General features: G+C 35.1%; 2 protein-coding genes and 1 long non-coding RNA gene across 6 annotated transcripts in view; 2 read left to right on the top strand and 1 right to left on the bottom strand.

Annotated features, from left to right (window-relative positions):
* LOC111996800 (uncharacterized) overlaps window positions 1-15,612 on the top strand; it is a 28,959-nt gene extending 13,347 nt beyond the window's left edge. The window contains exons 4-9 of one of the 3 annotated variants that reach the window (XM_024028804.2): window positions 12,740-12,823; window positions 12,964-13,024; window positions 13,131-13,237; window positions 13,885-13,950; window positions 15,148-15,294; window positions 15,396-15,612. In XM_024028804.2, coding sequence (XP_023884572.2) covers window positions 12,740-12,823; window positions 12,964-13,024; window positions 13,131-13,237; window positions 13,885-13,950; window positions 15,148-15,243 — 414 coding nt within the window. In that variant the 3' untranslated portion in view covers window positions 15,244-15,294; window positions 15,396-15,612. Of the gene's footprint in view, window positions 1-12,739; window positions 12,824-12,963; window positions 13,025-13,130; window positions 13,238-13,884; window positions 13,951-15,147; window positions 15,295-15,381 lie in introns of all 3 variants that reach the window. The other 2 variants (XM_065770212.1, XM_024028796.2) reach the window with 2 other exon arrangements.
* Window positions 6,739-8,528, top strand: LOC136066238 (uncharacterized). The gene is made up of 3 exons (XR_010627684.1): window positions 6,739-6,867; window positions 8,064-8,210; window positions 8,312-8,528. It is a non-coding gene; the product is annotated as an uncharacterized LOC136066238 (long non-coding RNA).
* Window positions 10,853-18,689, bottom strand: LOC111996980 (deSI-like protein At4g17486). 2 transcript variants are annotated; one of them, XM_024029030.2, is made up of 3 exons: window positions 18,169-18,689; window positions 17,380-17,667; window positions 10,853-11,312 (listed from the first exon to the last, which is right to left on the bottom strand). In XM_024029030.2, the coding sequence occupies exons 1-3, from the start codon at window positions 18,299-18,301 to the stop codon at window positions 11,095-11,097; spliced, it is 639 nt and encodes a 212-aa protein (XP_023884798.1). In that variant the 5' UTR covers window positions 18,302-18,689; the 3' UTR covers window positions 10,853-11,094. The 2 variants fall into 2 exon arrangements, with proteins under 2 accessions (XP_023884798.1, XP_023884790.1); XM_024029022.2 differs by having other exon boundaries at window positions 10,853-11,339; window positions 18,169-18,679.
* Window positions 18,690-19,815: the final 1,126 nt, after the last annotated feature.

The raw sequence follows: 19,815 nt of genomic DNA, 5'->3' as shown, positions 1-19,815 counted from the left end.
CTACTAATCTCACAATATTTTCAAAAGTACAATTATTACTCTCTCGCCAAATTAACCAACCACTTCAAACAAGGTGGAACCATATTCCAAATATTAGAGGAATGCTTTCCCAGCCAATTCCACCAGCCAAAAAGAAGGGAGGCTACTCTCTTCGGCATCACCCATTGGATTCCAAGAAAAAAAAGAAAAAAAAACCTTCACTCCACAAGACATAAGCAAACTTACAATATAGTAGAAGATGGTCCACAGTTTTCTCATCATACCGGCACATGCAACACCAATTAACTAGTTGTAAACGTCTAAGAACCAGATTATCAATGGCAAGAATTCTACTCCTAACTGTTGTCCATAAAAAGAAAGACACCCTTTTTGGAACCTTTGTACTCCAAATACCCTTCTAGGGGAAAGAGATAGAAGGAGAGCCATCTGGAACAGTTAACAAATTATAATAAGAGCGAACATCAAAGACACCAAAATGATTCAACTTCCAAGTCAAAGAATCATCTCTGTCACCCCTTGGCATATTGGAGTAAGATGCTTAAACAGAGAATATGCTCTTTCTACTTCCCTTTCATGAAAAGCTTGACGAAAATGTAAATTCCAGCTTCTATTACCCCCATCTAAATTAGAAACAACCAAATCAGAAATCTAAGCTTCTTTTGAAACAGCACAAGCAAAAAGATTTGGATAGAGATCCTTAAGAGGGATAGGCCCACTTCGAGGGTCGTACCAAAAATGAATACTATGGCCTTCCCTCACAGCATACTCCACCTGTCTAAAGAAACTCTCAGCTCTTGCTCTAATATTCTTCCACATTCCACAGCCATGAGTCCCTTGAACTTCCCTAGTACACCAGCCCCCACTATCCACTCCATATTTATTTGCTATAACCTGACGCCATAATCTGTGAACTTCTTTTCCAAAGCGCCATAGCCACTTACCAAGCAAGACTTGATTAAACAACCCCACCCTCCTTATCCCCAAACCACCCTTCTCCATCTGTAAACAAACTTTATCCCTTGCGACTAAAGAATATTTAAATACTTCATCAATAGTATCCTAAAGGAAATTCGTTTGTATCTTTTCCAATCTGGCTGCTACAGCTTGAGGAATGGTGAACAATGATAAAAAATAAGTAGGAAGGCCCGAAAGAGTACTCTTTAACAAAGTAAGTCTACCACCCTTAGACAAATATAACTATTTCCACCTAGAAAGTCTTCTTTCCATTTTTTCTAGAATTGAATTCTATATCGAGGGATCCTTGTAATGTGCCCCCAAAAGGCATACCCAAGTAATTCATAGGTAGACTTCCCACACTACAACATAACACACGAGCTAGTGCATGTAAATTAACTACCTCACCTATTGGTACAATCTCACTCTTACCAATATTGACTTTCAAACCTATGATAGCTTCAAAGAAAATTAACACCATTCTTACATATAATGATTGTTCACTTGAAGCATCACAGAATAAGGTAGCGTCATCAGCAAAAAGAAGATGGGAGATATTCAATCCTCCTTGCACATGGGAGCCCGCTAGGAATCTGCTTAATAAGAAACCGCCCACTTCCATCTTCTTTAGCAACTTGCTAAGAACCTCCATCACCAAGAGGAATAAGAGTGGAGATACTGTGGGAACTGCTAAAAAAACCTGTTGGAGAACCATTAACAAGAACTGAGAACCTAATTGTCGAAATACAAGCCTTCATCCATCTCCACCACCTCTCCCCCAAACCCTTCCTCTCCATAAGGTAGAACAAAGCATTCTAGTTCACATGATCATAAGCCTTCTCAATATCCAGCTTGACAATCACACCAGGAATTCCACTCTTAATTCTACTATTCAAACACTCTTTTGCAATAAGGACTAGGTCAAGGATCTGTCTCCCTCAACAAAAGAATTCTAAGAGTAAAAAACGAGCTTATTCAAAACACCTTGTAGCCTATGTGCTAAAACCTTTGCTAGAAGCTTATACAAGCTGCCCACAAGACTAATAGGGCGAAAGTCCTTTATACTGACAGCATTGAACTTTTTAGGGATCAAATAAAGAAATGTGGCATTAAGAGATTTCTCAAAGAATCCATGTCTATGAAAATCTGCAAAGAAAGCCATAACATCCCTTTCCACTACACTCTAGCATTTTTGGAAGAAAGTTGTAGTAAACCCATCAGGCCCAAGCGCCTTATCTCCCTCAGCCTCCTTTAGTGCCTCAAGAATATCCTTTACTATCCAATTTTGTCTCCTGGAGACAAACTACATCACATTTCCACTTTGTAAGCAAATTCTTCACAATTACCCTCTTTTGGGGATTGTTCAATCCCCACACATTCCAAGATAAAAGTTTCAAATTCTTGGACAATGATCCGTTCCAATGGATTTTAAACTTCCTTGAGTATTTCTTTTCGATTGACCATCATAATTAATTGTGGAAATTAAATATCTTAATTCTCTCATACCTTTGGCTAGAATTGCTCACCTGATGTGTGCTTGCAGCATCAACCTGTTCTTCCCAGGTTCTCTCAAGCTTTTGAAAAAAAGAAATACACAAATTCTCACAAGATGAAATAAGGAAGCACACATACTTGCCAAATCTTTTGATCATCATTGTACCCCCGAATTAACCTCAACAAAATCACCCTCCTCCATGCTAGAACCAGACCTCCATAGGGATCCCACTGAGCCAAAGGTTCGCAAACCAAAGACTTTGGCTCCTCGTCACCCTTAACTGACAACAAAGACTCATCCCACTCTTAACACTAAAACCTCGTCATCAGAAACAATTCCAAAAAGAGGAGAAAATCAATTCAGGCTCATCAAGTTGTTGCTGAAGTGAATCGGCAAATTCATCAGCTGAAAACGAGGTCGGAAAGCTCACCGCCGATGGAGTGAGTAGGTACCCGAGTCGATGTGTCCTTTGGGGTACGAACCCACTTACGAAACGAGACCCACCTCAACGCTAGAGCTCAGAAGTTGTGCCGATATCTTCGATTCAGAACCATGGTTGCCTGACTCTTCACCCGTGTCGATGTGTCCATTGGGATACTAACCCACATCAGAGACAGGACCCACTTTGGCGCCGGAGCTTGGAGGCTGTACCAGTGTCTTTGATTCTAACCCAAGGTTGCCCGACCCGTCACCCATCTCCCAGGAGCTTTGACACACTTTTGGAACAACATCCCCAACACGTGAGGTGCCCAAGGCTGTATTAGAAATAACGGGCTGGGCTTGGAGGGCAGCAGGAGGCCCGAACTCACGGTTTGTATACAAGGAGATAGACCCATCACTAATGCGCTGGGTTTTATCAGCCCAACAAACAGACCTTCTACCTGCTCCTTCGAAATCCACTGTTATTTTTAAAGCAAAATGGGCTTGGGTCCAACTCCATTTAGTGTCATGTACAGGCCGGCCAACTCTTAACTGAGTAGAAATATTTGACTTTTTATTAAAATCAAATCCCCCTAATATCTCCTTCTGTTTAAAATTGCTAGTGAGATTAGGAAACTGCTTCCCTGAGAGTAAATCACTCCCTGATTTCACACAGTCATTCAATTTTTGCCAAATTTGTGATCTTTGATTGCCGGTGGATTTTTCAAATCCACCACCACCAGCCACTGCCTCTTTCCCCGGCATAGACTCAGTTTTTCCCAAGAAAAATTCACACAATTTCTTTTCAAGAGTAGCCCAACCGTCTTTATTATCACCTTCTGGAACACTCACACAGCCTCTTTTTGCTCCATTGTGATACCCAAAAATCTCTGCAAAAATACCACCCTTATTTGAAATACTAGTAATCTCCAAAATCTTGTAATTCTTGTGGAACTGTTTGAAAAGATGTTGCTTACTGAAGTCCCACCAACATAATTCTGCCAAGCAAGCAATGATCCAATCCAATCCCAACCTTCCCACTCGGATAGATTCATGGAACTTACCCCAACTCATTAATGAAATAAGAATCTGTTTGACCCCCATCAAAAGCCAAGGAAAAGGCCTTCGAATCAATACGAAAAGAAGCTGAATTTCTGTTTGTCAACCCTGGGTTAGGAAGAGGTCTATATTGTGGAAAAGAGGGTGGGATGATATTTTGTGTTGGTGGCTGTGTAACAGGGGGTTTTAGGTTCTTATTGACCAAAGGTTTAGTGGGGTTGACCCGCGAAGGGTGTGGTACATACTGTCCAAATTGATACAGCCAGTAATAAGATTGTGGAAAAAGCTTGAATGCAGGTCAGTTTGAAAAAAGCTTGAATGCAACCTTCATTGCTCTCATTCCAAAAAAGGCTGCTGCTGTGGAGGTAAAAGACTTTCGGCCTATCAGCCTTGTTGGGGGAGTTTATAAAATTCTTGCTAAAGTTTTGGCTACTCGTCTTCGCATGGTTTTAGGAGAGATTATCTCAGCTCCCCAGAACGCCTTTGTTCTAAATAGGCATATTCTTGACTCCGTTCTTATTGCTAATGAATGTCTTGATAGTAGATTGAAGTCTGGTCAGCCAGGGTTGTTATGTAAATTGGATATTGAAAAAGCCTTTGATCACGTGAACTGGGGTCTTCTTTCTAACTTGCTTGAGCGTTGTGGTTTTTCTAATAAGTGGAGGCAATGGATTTCTTTTTGTATATCAACGGTTCGTTTTTCTATCCTTATTAATGGTACTCCCCATGGATTTTTTGGAAGTTCTAGGGGGTTGCGGCAAGGTGATCCTTTGTCTCCCTTGTTATTTGTGTTGGTTATGGAAGCCACCGGTAGAATGTTGGATAAGGCTGTCCATGAAGGTCGTTTGTTAGGTTTTTGTGTAGGTGCCTCCTCTGGAAGATCTTTGATGATTTCCCATCTCCTTTTCGCTAATGAGACTTTGATTTTTTGTGATGCTAATATTGATCAAATTATGATTCTTCGTTTGGTGTTCATTTGGTTTGAGGCTGTGTCTGGTCTGAAGGTAAATTTGGGTAAGTCTGAACTAGTGGCTGTGGGGGCAGTTCATAACATGGATCATTTGGTGGCTGTCTTAGGCTGCAAGCAAGGGTCCCTTCCAATGAAGTATTTGGGTCTTCCTTTGGGGGCAAAATTTAAGGACAAGTCTATTTGGAATCCAATTCTAGAGAAGATGGAAAGAAAATTAGCAGGTTGGAAAAAATTATATTTATCCAAGGGAGGTAGAGTCACTTTAATTAAAAGCACTCTCTCTAATCTTCCTACTTATTTTCTTTCTTTATTCCCTATTCCTGCTTCTGTGGCCAACCGAATTGCTAGACTTCAGCGGGACTTTCTGTGGGGTGGCCTAGGAGACGAGCCCAAATTTCATCTGGTTAATTGGTCTTCTGTGTGTACTCCGCTTTCTTCAGGTGGGTTGGGGATTAGGAACCTGAGAACCTTCAATGTAGCTTTATTAGGGAAGTGGTTATAGAGATTTGGGCAAGAAAGGGATGCTCTTTGGCGTCAAGTGATAGAGGTGAAGTATGGCTGTGATTGGGGTGGTTGGTGTTCTAGCTCTTTCTCTGGTCCTTATGGAGTTAGTTTGTGGAAAAATATTAGAAGAGGGTGGCACTCTTTATCTCGGTTTATTATGTATGAAATTGGAGATGGTTCAAAAGTGCAGTTTTGGCTAGATCGTTGGTATGGATCTTCTCCCCTCACAGACCGCTATCCTGATTTATATAGGATTTGTCGTACCAAAGAGGCAAGTGTGGTGGATCTAATGAGGTTCACCAATGGAGTCCTCCATTGGGATTTTCAGTTTTGTAGGGAGGTGCATAACCGTGAATTGGAAGCTTTCAGGAGCTTCATCAATTCCATTTATTGCACTCCTGTAAGGGGGAACGGGGAGGACGAGATGTTGGCTGCCTTGTAAGAGTAAGGGGTTCACGGTTAGTGCTTACTACCATCTTCTTGTTGGCCATAGTGAGCAGTTTTTCCCTTGGAAAAGCATTTGGAAGCAGAAGATCCCTTCTAGAGTGGCTTTCTTTGTTTGGACCGTAGCCTTGGGGAGTTGCCTGACAATTGACAACTTAAGGAAAAGAAAGGTTTGCATCTTGGAAAAGCATTTGGAAGCAGAAGATCCCTTCTAGAGTGGCTTTCTTTGTTTGGACCGCAGCCTTGGGGAGTTGCCTGACAATTGACAACTTAAGGAAAAGAAAGGTTTGCATCTTGGAAAAGCATTTGGAAGCAGAAGATCCCTTCTAGAGTGGCTTTCTTTGTTTGGACCGCAGCCTTGGGGAGTTGCCTGACAATTGACAACTTAAGGAAAAGAAAGGTTTGCATTTTGGATTGGTGTTACATGTGCAAGTGTAATAGTGAAACTATTGACCATTTTTTCCTTCATTGCCCGGTTGCTTTGGAATTATGGGATATGGTTTTTGGGTTATTTGGAGTTTTTTGGGTTATGCCATTCTCTGTTGTTGGGCTTTTGGCTTGTTGGCAAGGTCGTTTTGGTCGCTATCGTAATGGAGATTTATGGATGGTTGTTCCTCATTATTTGATGTGGTGTATTTGGAATGAGAGAAATAGTAGGTGTTTTGAAGACAAGGAGCGTTCCATGCCTGACCTCAAGCTTCTTTTTTTAGAACCTTACTTGATTGGTTCTCTGTGTGGAGAAACCATCCTTTTTCTTCTATTTTGGATTTTCTTGATTTTTGTAACGTTCGTTTTTGATTTAGTTTCCCCTATATACTACCTGTGTACTTGGGTGTTTTTCTCTTTTTGATATCAATGAATCTTTATTACTTATAAAAAAAAAAAAAAATTAAAAAAAAAAAGTAAAATAATAATCAAATAAATAATTCCTTATATGCTTGTGTTCCAAATTCAGACTCAGAATGATTACAAGGTCATAAACAACGATCAGTGGATGGGCTTCTACCGGTTTTGCAATGAGGTACTCTTATAGTTTGGTTACTGGTTTGTGTTTCTCTGTTTATTTCTTTTCTATATACTTCTAGCATGTCAAACATGATATCTGTGTCGTGATAAAATTATTAATCAATCTTGTTTATACTGCTTTTGCATGTGACTCACACACGCACACTTTACTACTTAGTTACTAAAAGGGTAAAAAAATAGCCATGCTTGTTTTCTAATCCCTAGTTTGAAGTTCTACTTTAAAATTACTTCTCAGTTTCATGGTGAAAGTAAAATGTGAATCTCATGCACTAGTCAATTGAATTGTTTGCGCTGAAGTTGCTGCTAGCAAATTCCCTCTTTGAATGGATTTGAAATAAATAATTACCAACCTTATACTATTATGGCAAACCCATTTTTTTTTTTTTTGGATAAGTAAGAAAGATTATGACAAACATATTATATGTATTCAAGATCCACTAGATGCATATGCATTTTTTTTTTCTTCACATGGTTTTTTCTTAGCAATAGTGCAGCTGACAGGTTCAGGTGCCTTAGGTGGTCAAAGTAATTGTAAAGCTTATATAAGCCTTAGTTGTAGTCAGTTTAAATGTATTAGAGATTTCTTCTCTTCATTTGGCTACTTCTGATTTTAATTTTAATTATGTGTTTTAGATGTGCTCAATGCTCGTTCAAATTGAGCCTATTTAGGATAATTGTATTTAGAGTAATACTAGGGACACATAAAATGGCACAACTTGTGCCACAACTCGCCCATGTGGTGAGTTGCGAGTGATAGAGGTGTTCCCACATGGACCCACAATACCTCTACCACTCCCAACTCGCCACGTGGGCGAGTTGTAGCACAAGTTGTGCCATTTTATGTGTCTCTAGCATTACTCTTGTATTTAAGTCTTGCCATTCATGTGCCTGCGTGGCCTAAGGTTTAATAGAGATGTTGCTTTTGGCTTTGGCTAACCATAAGTTCTCACAAAATTTGTGCAATTTCTTAAGTGAAGTGATCAATTTGTGTGATTAGAAATCATGAACATTTTGATAAGACAAGAAAAGGAGAACAATAAATTAAATGAGTTGAAAAAGGATATATTTTGTAGGTCTCCCTTGTCATGTCTTAAGCTACTAATTTCCTTGCTCAGATTTGTGTATTCACTGACGCCTTGTTTTTGAATTTATATTATAAACCTGAGGTAGCATTGACACAATTCAATGCAGATAAGTTTTCCGGACTTTAGTAATTATGATCCTGAACTTGCTTGGCCCTTGATCCTGGACAATTTTGTTGAATGGATGCTAGCAAAGCAGAGCTAGTGGATATCATTTGGTCAGCTTGATCTTCTGCTGGAAACCACAGTCGTGAATGTAGGTGAACTTGAAATATGTCTACCCAATTGCTTATTCATTACGACTTCAAAGTATTTCACTCTTTTTTATTAAGTTCATTATTAGTTCTCTGTTTGCAGGACCATTCAGACTACACACCTGAAATGCACCCCCCTTTTTTTTTTTTCTATCTTTTAACTTGTTATTTCTCCATTTTCTTTTAAACATGAAAGTCATGCTCAAGGTCCTCATCCTCAAAAGCTACCTGTTTGTGTTGTGGATAATGCTTGAGAAAGTCTTGATGTATGTAATGTTCATTTTCGTGCAATCATTAATAATATTATACTATTGATACTATCCAATTATTTTCTGCAAGTTATTTCTGCTTATCTTTAAAACCTGTATTATTACTCTCTTTTATTCTGAAGAGATCAAAATCTGAATGTATTTCATATTATATACCCAAAAAAAAACAAAAAAACCCGAGGCATTTTATGTACAGCATTTTATAAGCACTTTCTAGTTTCTGCAGGGGTGTGTGTGTGTGTGTGTGTGTGTGTGTGTGTGTGTATTCTTTAATTTATTTATTTAGCAGAATTCTATTGTAATCTTTGACCATTTTATTATAAAAAGTTCACAAAGATACTATTGCGGTTCAATAATCTGCTTTCTATAGAATGATGGCCCAATCTGGCTTCTTCTGCCTGGACAAATGGATTTGGTGCTTCTTAATTATCGCCAACCTATATTTTCTCCTGTCTTAATCAAATGGTGCTAGGTGCCATGTCCCCATGTATCTTGCCAATAATCACAAATCAAAGTATTCTTAGCCATTTATTATTTTTTTTTCCACTAGCCATTTTCTAAAAACCTCTTGCTACCAAATTGGAGAAGATGAATTTATAAACATTGAGCATGAGCGCGCGCGCACACATATGTATATTATAAGTGCAGATGTCAGAAATTTTAATCCCCAAGTGTACTCACCATCAGGGTGGAGATGTCAATAGGTTGAAGGGCCTTGCATTGGCACCATTAAGTGCAGATGTGCATATATGTTTAGGTTGGATTTTATTTGAAAATATACTACAATATTTATTTTTGATTGGTGTAAAGGCATGATGCATAGTGTTAACAACTTCTCTTCACCTAAAAATGTGAGTGAACAAATAATTTAATTCAAATTGAAGCCTAAGAATTTAAGAAATAATTTTATTTTAAATTACCGTAAGAAAAAGAATTGAAGGAGACATTTAGCATGCTTGAAAGAGTGTCGAGGGGCAGGAGGAGATTGATATTTTATAATTTTGGTCGAAGTATAAGAAATTTTGTGATAATAGAAAGGTTTTGAGAGTGCTGACTATAGATAAAATAGAAAGTGAAAAAAAAAAAAAAAACATTTAATTGATCCAATTTAATTAAGTTTGGGAAATCTATCTGTACAAAAATTCTGTTCATGTTTATTAAGAATCTTTTAAATTCCCTTTCTTCTCAAAAAAAAAAAAAAATCTTATAAATTCCCAAAAATAAATTATACTACTATTTGGTTTATTTTTAAGAATTGTTTTCCTAAAATATCCTTAGGTTTATATTCAAAATTTCAAGAATATTAGCATTATTTTTAGGGTAAATTAAACTGACAATTCTGGAGTATGACGAAATTAGATTTGTTATACTCAATTTTTAAGAAATGACAACCCACCCACCAAATGATCAAAATTCAAAATAATTGACTATCTCTCTCCTTGTTCCACCTCTAAATAATAAAAATATTTGATTCTCAACCCCCAAAATAATTTAGAAAAGGGGTAGAGTTTCAGTTATTTTGATAATTTTAAGTAAAGTGTCATTTCTTAAAAATCAGTAATATCAAGTTTAATTTTGTTAGGTGTAAATGTTAATTAACAGTAAGGTTTTCTACATAGAAAATATGTAAGAATTAGAATTTGAAATAGTTAACGTTTTACCTGAATATATTGAAATAGGAATTATTGAAGAGAATGGTTATATATATAGTATCTACTAAAATATGTATATATAATTTTATACTGAATTTAAGGTCCTTATTCGGTCCCAAAGGTCAAAGCAGTGGTTCCTAATTTGTTGACCACCAAACAGCATCAAGCCAAAAAAAAAAAAAAACCAATTAGAGTCACAAAAGTGACAGCCTTCGATTGAAAAAGACTGGTACACCTTAAATCGTGGCACCATGACCTTGATTTCACTGGATTTTACATAAAACACAAAATGATCCTACCCCACATACCATTCCCATTAAAAAAAATAAATAAATAACAGAAAGGCACGGTCACATATATTATTCTGTACAATCATAATTTCTTTCCAAACCCAACATGACATGACAACTTTATCATTCCGATGCATTATTTTCCTGTAACTTGTACAATTAAAGTTCCAATTATTTTCTTTATTCAATTTAAGACCACACTTTCTCTATACTTTCTCAAACCTATCGGGAGCATTTCGTTTGAACCTATTAATAGTCTTTTTCTTTTACAAAGCATTACTTTTATTATTATTATTATTATTTTACTTTTTAGGTCTGGGACCGCAAGAATCGACTAAAAGAAAAAGATGCTTAAATTAAAAATTCCAAGAATAATTTCACCAAGGCAGCTATAAGAAAACAACACAAAATGAGGTCAGGTCAACTATAGACGTGATAAAGTTGCAAAAGACTATTCATTACTTGCCCCAAAATTTAAATTAAATTAGAAAAAAGAAAAAGAAAAAGCATACATGTGTTGCTACATGCCTCCAAGTTTTCTTAAGAAGATGTTAGCATTATAAGACCCCTTGAAAAGAATGAACAAAAAATTAAAACTTTAGATTTTGCCTCCTTAAGTTGAGGAATTTTTTTTTAAAATTTTTATACAAATTTTTTTTAATCTTTCCAATTCCATCAAGATGAAGAGTTGAGAATCAAAGGCGAAGGAGGAAGAGCACGTCTGGTTCTGCTTCTACCCCTGCGCATTCCAGCGTTAGAAGGAGGCGATGATGACGAAGAAGAAGAATTAGAAGAAGTGAATCTGTTTGAGTCACTTGTGATTTTCTTCTTTTCTTCTTCACTTGGCTTCTCTTCGATTCTATGATGCCGAACTTTAGTTGAATTTAAAGTCACTGGTACAACACAATTGCAAAGAAATCCTACAAAACATTAATGAGAACAATGTATGTATGACTAAAACAAAATCAACTCAATGCAATGCATGCTCAATTGCTACAGTATCGTGTTTTATGAAACATTGTAATAAATTTTAAAGGCTTCAAGGTTTTTATTTTTTGATCGATTAAGCTTTTTTGGAATTTTACTAAAGTCAACATTGACTATTATTATTATTATTATTATTATTATTATAACTATTTAAGTTATTGATGGTATGGCAAAATCTAATCCATTTATTTCAAAATACATGTATAATATTTTAGCAAAAATTCAAAAGATCCTAATCCCTTTTCTGGTAATTTGGAAAACTATCCAAGATAACACAAATTCAGATTCAAGTATATTTATTGCAGTGGTTATAAATGAAATGCATGTTCAAGAAGAAAATTACATCCAAGAGAGAGAGAGAGAAGACATTCAAGAAGAAATTTTTAGCTCCACTACTATGGATGCTTGCATCCACAGCAATGGAGCTAAAATTTTAGCTATTTGGCATCACAAAAAGTTACTTTACTTATTTTACCTGCACACATGCTATAACAGTAGATCTATTTTAGCTTTCAACACAATAAAATAATATAAACATCATAATAAAATAAGATATCTATTACAATAAAATAATATTTTACTATACACAACCATCACAGCCACACACACAATCGGACAGAAAATAAATTTTTTTTTATCTATGGATGTGCACTTTAGTAATGAAGTTTAAAAAAATAGCTTTAACTCCTTTGCTGCATTGTTATTTTTGTGTTTTGGTAAAGCTAAAATAGCTATATAGTTTTTTAGCCCCACTGCTGCAAGTTATGGAGATGGGCACTTCTATTGCCTTATTCAAAATTGTTCCTAGCTTTTAACAGAAGCAAAGGTGTTACGTTGCATCTAGACAGAATTAATGACCTAAAATGCTAACAAAGTAACAATGATTCAATTCAGGAAAAAAAAAAAAAAAAAAAAAAAAAAGNAAGATTGTGGAAAAAGAATAGTATGTGGAGAAAAAAATGGTTGCTTTTTTTTTTTGGGGGGGTGGGGTGGGGGGGGGTGGGTGGGGGTATGGAGGAGGGAAAAAATGTGAAGGAGCAAAAGGTGGGCAGGCTGGTGGGTACGAAGGTGGTGGCTGTGAAAATTGACAAGGGTAGGATAATATAGGTGGTGGGGGATGGTGGGTGGGGGCACTCACGTTTGAATCCCATCTTTTATTTTATTTTCACTTATCCATCTTAACATTATACCATTTTATGAACATGTTTCTTAATGCCCCAACATTCATATTATTTAATTATTAATTGTTATATTTCTCTCTCTCTCTCTCTCTCTCTCTCTCTCTCTCTCTGCTTAGTTCATACATATGTTGTGATACATTACTTTTTTGTAGGAAGAGTGGCGAAGAGGCCTTAAAGCGCTCAGGGCTGACACTGTAAACAAATTAAAGAAGGCACTCCCGGAGCTAGAGAAAGAGGTAAAATAATTGAATTGACCACCTTTCTAAACACTTGTTGGCAATTAAATATGTTTGGAACATGCATATGGTTCTTACTGGAAATCGAATGAAGATTGTAAGCTGCTAATATCTCTAATTTGTAAATACATCTTGAGAAGGTCAAGAGGCCAACGAACTTTGTGGATTTCTATTCCTATGCATTCCGGTATTGTTTAACAGGTATAATTAGTTTGCATTCTTGAATTTTAATGCTTGTTCATTTTTTCCTCTGATTTTAAGTTCATATTTGTTCTACTTTGCAACTCTCTCTTATTTATTCTGTCAGAGGAGAAACAAAAAAGCATAGATATAGAGAGCATATGCGAATTGTTGGATCTCGTTTTAGGTTCCCAATTCCGGGAGCAGGTTGACTTTTTCGTTGAGTATTTAAAGGTAAGTGGATGACTTTATCTTTTTTTTTCTTTACTTTTTTTTTTTTTTACAACATTTTTCAAGTATGCCATTTTTAACTACAGTTGATAGAGCTGCACATTCGTATATACCTGTGAGGGAAGGTTTCACATCAACTTGAGCTGATGTATGGTTTACAAGACCACTTAAGTTTGTCAGCTTACTGATAACACTGCTTGGCATTGTTGTACTAATGAACTCTTGCCATATTCTGGGAGAAAATAGAATGGATTTGATCATTTCCTATTTTTCTTTTATGTGGGGACTGTAGGCCCTGTAGGGCCCGTTTGGATTGAGAGGAGAGGGAGGGGGAATGGAGGGGATTAGAGTAGAATTGGTTGAAAATAGGCTAATTTTGGGTTTACTCTACTCTACTCACCCTCCCTCCTCCTCAGTCCAAACGGACCAGTAGAGATCTCGTAGCTAGTATGATGTGGTTCACAAACTGATTGGTCTGATAGGCTTAGACTAGAAAGCAAACAACCTATTTATTATGATGCTTATCTTTTGTAATTCTTGATCCCTCACGACCTCTTCCACCACCCCCCCTCCCTCTCCCCCAATTAAAAAAAAAAAGTAAAATAATAATCAAATAAATAATTCCTTATATGCTTGTGTTCCAAATTCAGACTCAGAATGATTACAAGGTCATAAACAACGATCAGTGGATGGGCTTCTACCGGTTTTGCAATGAGGTACTCTTATAGTTTGGTTACTGGTTTGTGTTTCTCTGTTTATTTCTTTTCTATATACTTCTAGCATGTCAAACATGATATCTGTGTCGTGATAAAATTATTAATCAATCTTGTTTATACTGCTTTTGCATGTGACTCACACACGCACACTTTACTACTTAGTTACTAAAAGGGTAAAAAAATAGCCATGCTTGTTTTCTAATCCCTAGTTTGAAGTTCTACTTTAAAATTACTTCTCAGTTTCATGGTGAAAGTAAAATGTGAATCTCATGCACTAGTCAATTGAATTGTTTGCGCTGAAGTTGCTGCTAGCAAATTCCCTCTTTGAATGGATTTGAAATAAATAATTACCAACCTTATACTATTATGGCAAACCCATTTTTTTTTTTTTTTGGATAAGTAAGAAAGATTATGACAAACATATTATATGTATTCAAGATCCACTAGATGCATATGCATTTTTTTTTTCTTCACATGGTTTTTTCTTAGCAATAGTGCAGCTGACAGGTTCAGGTGCCTTAGGTGGTCAAAGTAATTGTAAAGCTTATATAAGCCTTAGTTGTAGTCAGTTTAAATGTATTAGAGATTTCTTCTCTTCATTTGGCTACTTCTGATTTTAATTTTAATTATGTGTTTTAGATGTGCTCAATGCTCGTTCAAATTGAGCCTATTTAGGATAATTGTATTTAGAGTAATACTAGGGACACATAAAATGGCACAACTTGTGCCACAACTCGCCCATGTGGTGAGTTGCGAGTGATAGAGGTGTTCCCACATGGACCCACAATACCTCTACCACTCCCAACTCGCCACGTGGGCGAGTTGTAGCACAAGTTGTGCCATTTTATGTGTCTCTAGCATTACTCTTGTATTTAAGTCTTGCCATTCATGTGCCTGCGTGGCCTAAGGTTTAATAGAGATGTTGCTTTTGGCTTTGGCTAACCATAAGTTCTCACAAAATTTGTGCAATTTCTTAAGTGAAGTGATCAATTTGTGTGATTAGAAATCATGAACATTTTGATAAGACAAGAAAAGGAGAACAATAAATTAAATGAGTTGAAAAAGGATATATTTTGTAGGTCTCCCTTGTCATGTCTTAAGCTACTAATTTCCTTGCTCAGATTTGTGTATTCACTGACGCCTTGTTTTTGAATTTATATTATAAACCTGAGGTAGCATTGACACAATTCAATGCAGATAAGTTTTCCGGACTTTAGTAATTATGATCCTGAACTTGCTTGGCCCTTGATCCTGGACAATTTTGTTGAATGGATGCTAGCAAAGCAGAGCTAGTGGATATCATTTGGTCAGCTTGATCTTCTGCTGGAAACCACAGTCGTGAATGTAGGTGAACTTGAAATATGTCTACCCAATTGCTTATTCATTACGACTTCAAAGTATTTCACTCTTTTTTATTAAGTTCATTATTAGTTCTCTGTTTGCAGGACCATTCAGACTACACACCTGAAATGCACCCCCCTTTTTTTTTTTTCTATCTTTTAACTTGTTATTTCTCCATTTTCTTTTAAACATGAAAGTCATGCTCAAGGTCCTCATCCTCAAAAGCTACCTGTTTGTGTTGTGGATAATGCTTGAGAAAGTCTTGATGTATGTAATGTTCATTTTCGTGCAATCATTAATAATATTATACTATTGATACTATCCAATTATTTTCTGCAAGTTATTTCTGCTTATCTTTAAAACCTGTATTATTACTCTCTTTTATTCTGAAGAGATCAAAATCTGAATGTATTTCATATTATATACCCAAAAAAAAACAAAAAAACCCGAGGCATTTTATGTACAGCATTTTATAAGCACTTTCTAGTTTCTGCAGGGGTGTGTGTGTGTGTGTGTGTGTGTGTGTGTGTGTGTGTATTCTTTAATTTATTTATTTAGCAGAATTCTATTGTAATCTTTGACCATTTTATTATAAAAAGTTCACAAAGATACTATTGCGGTTCAATAATCTGCTTTCTATAGAATGATGGCCCAATCTGGCTTCTTCTGCCTGGACAAATGGATTTGGTGCTTCTTAATTATCGCCAACCTATATTTTCTCCTGTCTTAATCAAATGGTGCTAGGTGCCATGTCCCCATGTATCTTGCCAATAATCACAAATCAAAGTATTCTTAGCCATTTATTATTTTTTTTTCCACTAGCCATTTTCTAAAAACCTCTTGCTACCAAATTGGAGAAGATGAATTTATAAACATTGAGCATGAGCGCGCGCGCACACATATGTATATTATAAGTGCAGATGTCAGAAATTTTAATCCCCAAGTGTACTCACCATCAGGGTGGAGATGTCAATAGGTTGAAGGGCCTTGCATTGGCACCATTAAGTGCAGATGTGCATATATGTTTAGGTTGGATTTTATTTGAAAATATACTACAATATTTATTTTTGATTGGTGTAAAGGCATGATGCATAGTGTTAACAACTTCTCTTCACCTAAAAATGTGAGTGAACAAATAATTTAATTCAAATTGAAGCCTAAGAATTTAAGAAATAATTTTATTTTAAATTACCGTAAGAAAAAGAATTGAAGGAGACATTTAGCATGCTTGAAAGAGTGTCGAGGGGCAGGAGGAGATTGATATTTTATAATTTTGGTCGAAGTATAAGAAATTTTGTGATAATAGAAAGGTTTTGAGAGTGCTGACTATAGATAAAATAGAAAGTGAAAAAAAAAAAAAAAACATTTAATTGATCCAATTTAATTAAGTTTGGGAAATCTATCTGTACAAAAATTCTGTTCATGTTTATTAAGAATCTTTTAAATTCCCTTTCTTCTCAAAAAAAAAAAAAAATCTTATAAATTCCCAAAAATAAATTATACTACTATTTGTTTATTTTTAAGAATTGTTTTCCTAAAATATCCTTAGGTTTATATTCAAAATTTCAAGAATATTAGCATTATTTTTAGGGTAAATTAAACTGACAATTCTGGAGTATGACGAAATTAGATTTGTTATACTCAATTTTTAAGAAATGACAACCCACCCACCAAATGATCAAAATTCAAAATAATTGACTATCTCTCTCCTTGTTCCACCTCTAAATAATAAAAATATTTGATTCTCAACCCCCAAAATAATTTAGAAAAGGGGTAGAGTTTCAGTTATTTTGATAATTTTAAGTAAAGTGTCATTTCTTAAAAATCAGTAATATCAAGTTTAATTTTGTTAGGTGTAAATGTTAATTAACAGTAAGGTTTTCTACATAGAAAATATGTAAGAATTAGAATTTGAAATAGTTAACGTTTTACCTGAATATATTGAAATAGGAATTATTGAAGAGAATGGTTATATATATAGTATCTACTAAAATATGTATATATAATTTTATACTGAATTTAAGGTCTTTTCGGTCCCAAAAAAAAAAAAAAAAAAAAAAAAAAGGAGGCATCCAAACTGTCTCTTACCGATTCTAGCAAGCCGATTAATCCAACTTGGGATTGGATTTCCAGTGAGTCTAATACAAGCATCATTGCAAAAATGGTTGCAGTTTTTGGTAATCAAATTATATGCATTCCCTCTATACTCCCCTGCCAGCTCCTCCATTACAGCCCTCACCTCCTCTGGTCCCAGATCCGTTTTTCCAGTGAAAATTGTCTTCCTAAATGTAAATCCATCACATTGTTTTGGTTCTCCCTCAAATATCCCAGTTGTTGGATATTCATGAGCTCCAAATGCATACTCAATGCCATAAACTGAATATATCCCAAATGAAATTAAACCTTAATTAACAGACACAGCGTACAAAATTACATGCCAGCAAAAACCCAGAAAGGAAACATACAGAAGAATCTTCAAAGCATTCAAAAACAATTGAAAAAATATATTTCTTTTGTTTGATTACTGAGAAAGTTACAGAGAAAAATAAAGGGAGGATTTTTTTTTTTTTTTTCTTTTGTTTGATTCTTTGTGTTTGTTTCCATGGATCCCACTTCACAAAATATCTAAAACTCAATATATGTAATCTCTTCTCGCACCTTCTCATTATCCAAACAGAACATTAACAGTAAACTAAAATGACCAAATCCAGTACTGCACAAAAACTAAAACTAAATAATAAATAAAAAAAATAAAAAAGATCTGAATTCTGAACATAGTAAGCTAACTGAAACATAGATCTAACCAGAAATGTACCACACCAACTTCAAGCAGAACTGAAATTCATGAAAAAAAAAAAAAACCAAGACACCACTAACCTTGTACACCTGAGTGGTAAACTCCAAGTCCAAACCAATAAGCATAGCCATTAATTGGTGTCAGATCGTACACATTAAGGTACACCGGAACCGTTCCTGCATCAATATTCCTCGACCCTTTTCTACACAACATGTTTCTTCCAATCTTACTACTATACCATTTTAGATATACACAGCATTTTTTTTTTTTTCTGTCCTAAGTTACATCAACTTCGTATCTATAATGAGTTCTAAAATCAAATAAAAGATTCCCACCCAAATTTTTTTTTCAAAAGAGATCTTTTCTGATTTGAAGAAAGATATGAGAATTTGGGTTTGTGATTTAAACAAATCCAATAGAACTTTCTGCTAATGGGTACAGGTGCTGTGGCGCAGTGTAACTTTAATTTTTTTAAGAAGATGGTATGAATATGATATATATAAATCTTGGGTTTCTAAATAAATGGGCTTGATGTTGGGTTAAAATTACGGGAATGGCTGGGGGGTTTGTTAAAAACTAAAATATGAGCTGGGTGTGATCTTATTTAAAAATTTGAAATTCTGGGAGAAAGTAACGTTTTAGTGGGTTTAGTCATAATGGTCGCTAGTGGCAGTGGGAGTGGGGTAACCTATTAGGCTATTGTGATCTGTGCTGATTAGTAAATAAAGGAGAAATGTGGGGTAGCTTATTATATTGTGATCTGTGATGTGATGAGTGGGTTTTTTCTTTTTTGGTTTTACTTTTTTTTTAAAAGCAATGGAATTTCCTGATTTTGGCGGACACTGCAAAAGAAAAGAGGGTGAGGGGCCCAACAAGATGAGATTAAGTTCTTTAATTAATTTTAAATTATATATATATATATATATTTTTTTTTGTGATGAACTTAAATTATATATTTATAAATTATTATAATAATGGTCTTCTAAATTCTAATTCTACATTAATTTTAAATTATATATATATATATATATTTTTTTTTGTGATGAACTTAAATTATATATTTATAAATTATTATAATAATGGTCTTCTAAATTCTAATTCTACAAATCCTGTTGTTCAATTCAAATTTCATTAAAAAAAGACTGAAATTTTGACCTAAAAATGATGTAGTAAGGGTAAGTTGGTCAACGCAGCAGACTGCCTAGTTTTAGTTCATAGGTGGCAATAATACTATCATGGCTATCTCTAAATAAATAACTCTTTCCTGGCAAGTCAAACTATAATCAAGTGGTAATAATGTCTTTTATTTGGTATCAAGTATGTTTCAAACTCTACTTCCTCTTACAATATCTACATATCTAAAAAATAAAAAATTGCTACAACTTTTTTTTTTTTTATAAAAAAAATTGTTACAACTTTGCAACCTTATAGGGCTACACTAATAACATATACAATTTAATTAGTTTTTGATATCGATAGATATGAATATTGCCAAGAGGTTTATAGCTCAACAAGTACTTTCTAATACTACGTTTGGAAGTTTGGAGAGAGAGAAGAGTAGAGAGGAGGAGAGTACTGAGGATGAGAGTAGAGGGGAATGAACATTCTCCACCTTATTTGGATGTTTTTAAAATTAAATAAGAGGAAGGAAAATAATTAGTCTTTTCATAGTTTATAATTTTGTTAATATGGTAAGAGTAAATTTGGTAATTTATTTGGTCAAGTAT

The sequence above is a fragment of the Quercus suber genome, unplaced genomic scaffold, assembly GCF_002906115.3.
Source record: "Quercus suber isolate HL8 unplaced genomic scaffold, Cork oak 2.0 scaffold_123A, whole genome shotgun sequence".
NCBI lineage: Eukaryota > Viridiplantae > Streptophyta > Magnoliopsida > Fagales > Fagaceae > Quercus > Quercus suber.
Note: the sequence above shows the minus strand (reverse complement) of the source record. Positions and strands in the feature narration are given on the sequence as shown.

Excerpts from the sequence above, each read along its gene's own strand:
- LOC111996980 (XM_024029022.2), bottom strand. The coding sequence starts at position 18,301 with ATGTTGTGTAGAAAAGGGTCGAGGAATATTGATGCAGGAACGGTTCCG. Across the intron at positions 17,668-18,168 it reads TTACCACTCAGGTGTACAAG|TTTATGGCATTGAGTATGCA; the intron begins GTTAGTGGTGTC and ends GGATATATTCAG. Across the intron at positions 11,340-17,379 it reads TAATCGGCTTGCTAGAATCG|GATTTCTTTGCAATTGTGTT; the intron begins GTAAGAGACAGT and ends AATGTTTTGTAG.